This window comes from Lupinus angustifolius, chromosome LG03, assembly GCF_001865875.1.
Source record: "Lupinus angustifolius cultivar Tanjil chromosome LG03, LupAngTanjil_v1.0, whole genome shotgun sequence".
NCBI classification, from domain to species: Eukaryota; Viridiplantae; Streptophyta; class Magnoliopsida; order Fabales; family Fabaceae; genus Lupinus; species Lupinus angustifolius.
Genome location: NC_032011.1, coordinates 17,965,063 through 17,968,401, shown reverse-complemented (window position 1 = coordinate 17,968,401; position 3,339 = coordinate 17,965,063). Strand labels below are relative to the sequence as shown.

Sequence of the window (3,339 nt, the reverse complement as noted above, 5' to 3'; positions counted from 1 at the left end):
AAGTGCAACAATAAGTTTGTTGCTCATCCAATTATCATTGCACATTGATCTATCCAGTCTTTTTTCAGTATGAACCAAGCCTCTCCTTCTATTTGACCAAGTGAATTCAGCTCCCCTAGTCAGAATATGGTGCAAGCTGCCATCCTCAGAGAATTTCTGAAAGTCCTCACAAGCAATTCTATTAGGCAAGTAAGAACCTTTACATTCCTTAGCTCCCAGAATAGAGTTAAAGTCCCCAATGCAACACCAAGGCCCATGGTTTGCAGAGACTAGAGACAAGATGTCTGACCAAAGAGCCCTTCTCATTAGGTAATTTGTGTGAGCATAAACTGCACAAATGAAAGCCAGATGATTATCCTGCATCAAGGATATGGAGATTTATTGAGAGGTGTTGGAGATGATATGAGAATTGATACCATCACGACACGCACCCCAAATATTAGGTAGCAAGCTACCCGTATCATTCTCAATAAAAGGCTTCAAATTCAAAGCAGACCAAAACAAAGGATTGATTTTATTCAAAGAAACCATCGGCTCAGAGATGAAGACAACATCTGGCTTATTGATAGAGCAAAGCTTTTTAAAAACTAATCTAGTTTTGGGATTTCCCATTCCTCTACTGTTCCAATAGATCACCTTCACTTGGAAACATTTAGGTAGCCACCCCTACGAGTAAAATGAACATTTTCCAGGATTTGCTTCTGTCTCATTTTTTTCTTTTGAGACTTTGACAAAACTTTAGTGTAGGTCCCCTCCTTAGTTGTGTCTTTAGTTGTGTTACTATCCTCCAATTCCTCAGTGATGTCCTCCTCCTCATCTGCCCATAGCCTTCCAACAATTCTAGTCTCTTTTGTTGCCAAAACATTGCTCATCTGACCATGTTGTTGGAGTATGTAACTTTCCTCTGGTATGAGTTGAATATTGGACTGGACCTCATTCTCAAGTGAATCCTCCACTCTTGTGTCCCTAGTATCTTCATCCGAGGATCTCTCAAGGTCACTTGCCTCCTCATTCGGGGGAATACCCTCCTTTTGAACTTAGTCTAGCTGAAGGTTGACATTGTTCTCAAACTCCAATTTAATAATCAGATCATTCTCCTGAGTGTCCTTTACCACCTCCTTCAGCTTATCAGGCACAGAGTCACTTCTATGGATAGGAGTGCTTACTTTATGACCATTGCTTGAAGTAGGGCCCTTGTCTGGTATTGTCTTAGGATTTTTTCCCAGCGAAATATCTTTCTTGAACCTTGGAAGATCCACTCTTGCTTCCTTATTTCTCCTGGAGTTTGAGATAAGATGGCCAATAGATTGACATCCAGAGCAGAAATAAGTGAGATTTTCATACTCAATGTGAACAAAGAAAGCAAAGCCTTCTCTTTCCACCAATACTTGACTAGGTAGAGCTCCTTTGAGGTCAACATCCACCAAAATTCTGGCAAAGTGCTCAAATGATCTACTAGAAGTTGCATCATTCAGAGATATTGGAACACCCAAACCCCCAACAATAGAGAACAAGATCCTAGCACTCCAATATTCTAGAGGCAAACCCAAGATCCTGACCCAACATTGCGAGTGAGATACCTTCTGAAGACTTGGATTGAAATCAGGGGACCATAGTGATAGCCTAAGGAATCCTGGTTTCAAACTCCAAGACCCAACAGCACAGATTGACCTCATATCTTCAACCGATGCGAATGAAAAATCATAGAACCCTCGACCCAGCGATATCATGCTCCATGTTCCAATCACGTTCCAGAGGGATTGAAGCTTTGCTTTCAGCTCAGTGAATGTAAGGGGCGAGTCTCCCTTGGATAAGATGAGCCTGCCATGAAGGTGAGTTTTACACCTTTGAAGACCCGCTTGATACTCCTCTTGCAGTATCTTAATAGCAGTAACATCTCCCTTGATACATGGTTGAGGCAGCTGGGAGATTGAGATGTCACACATTGCCTTGAGAGCTTGAGCAAATGATTTCTTCTTGTGCACTTATGAGATTATTGGAACTGGAGCCTTGGTGACTACTGCTTCAGCAGATTCATCCAGATTGGCCAAACAGGACCAAGGGATAGTTGTTTTTTTATTTAAAGATTTCATCCTTGTAGTTCCAAAATTGTTGGAGTTCTTCATCATTGTGTTTCCAAGAATGTTGGATTTCATCATCACTATGCTTCCAAGATTGCTGGAGTTTGTCACTATCTTATTTCATGCCCTAGCAGAGCCCACATCTTTTCCCCTCTCCAACAAGTGAGGCTTCATTTTCTCCTTTCAATATAGATAATAACAAAATTGGAAAAAAATCCAATCTTGATCCCTCAATTTTCGGAATTGGCAACAATGAACTTCCTTTCAATATAGCTAATATAATTCATAAGTTATTAGATTTTTATTATCTATTTTGAAATGATGGTCTTTCTTGCATAGTCATGTAAATTAGAGAATGAAAGTACATATAAAAAATGGGGGATACACTCTACACAAATGAAAAAGGTGAGGGTCAAAACACAACTTTATAATTATGGGTGTCACATAATATTGTAAGTATCAAAGTGCAACTAAGAGGGGGGTGAATTAGTTGTCTTAAAATAATGGCCGTTTTTTCTGTAAAATCAAAGTTAAAGTGCAGCGGAACAATATGCAGAAAAATAATAGGAAATAAAATGAAAGAGATAAGGAAAAGAGAGTACACAAGGAGTTTTTATACTGGTTCACATTCCTGTCCACCGAAGGTTACATCCAGTACTCTTGCCACACAAGAGATTTTTCCACTAAGAATTATGAGTTGTAATTACAATATCTCACCCCGAGATCTCTATGTACCTTACACACTCCCTAATTCTTATGCCCTTGAAAAACACATTTCCAAGTAAATCTATTCCCCTTTCTTTTCACACCCCGTGAAAGAAAGAATTCTTCACAAGAATGAAGAATGTTCAACTATGGCAGATTACCTTTACAAGTATGAAACTTATGTAACTTGCAATCCAAACTTTGAATATATATAGAAGTATATAATGCTCTTTTTAAAAGTCTTTGAAACACTTGAAGCAACTTTGCAAAATTAACTTGAATGTTTAAGAACAAGTTGCAAAAAGTTCAAAGATAAATTCTGGAAAAAGTGTGAGAGCTTTCGAGAAAATTGTATGAAAGTTGTGTGTGAATCTCTTCTATATTGTGTAGTTTGTGTGAGAGTTTAGAGACTTTATATAGAGTTTACAAACACCCTTTGAAGGTTTCTGAAAGTGTATGAGTTGTTTGGAGTGAAGAGATTTCGTTTGGAGTGAACACCTTTCACTTTGAAATCTGAAAAACACTTCCAACAGCTCTCAGTAATGGGTTACTC

At 38.6% G+C, this 3,339-nt stretch overlaps 1 protein-coding gene across 1 annotated transcript; it reads right to left on the bottom strand.

Moving 5' to 3' along the window:
- On the bottom strand, window positions 1,038-1,946 carry LOC109342397. Its single transcript, XM_019580388.1, has one exon. The coding sequence runs from the start codon at window positions 1,944-1,946 to the stop codon at window positions 1,038-1,040; it is 909 nt and encodes a 302-aa protein (XP_019435933.1).

Excerpts from the sequence above, each read along its gene's own strand:
- LOC109342397 (XM_019580388.1), bottom strand. The coding sequence starts at position 1,946 with ATGTGTGACATCTCAATCTCCCAGCTGCCTCAACCATGTATCAAGGGA.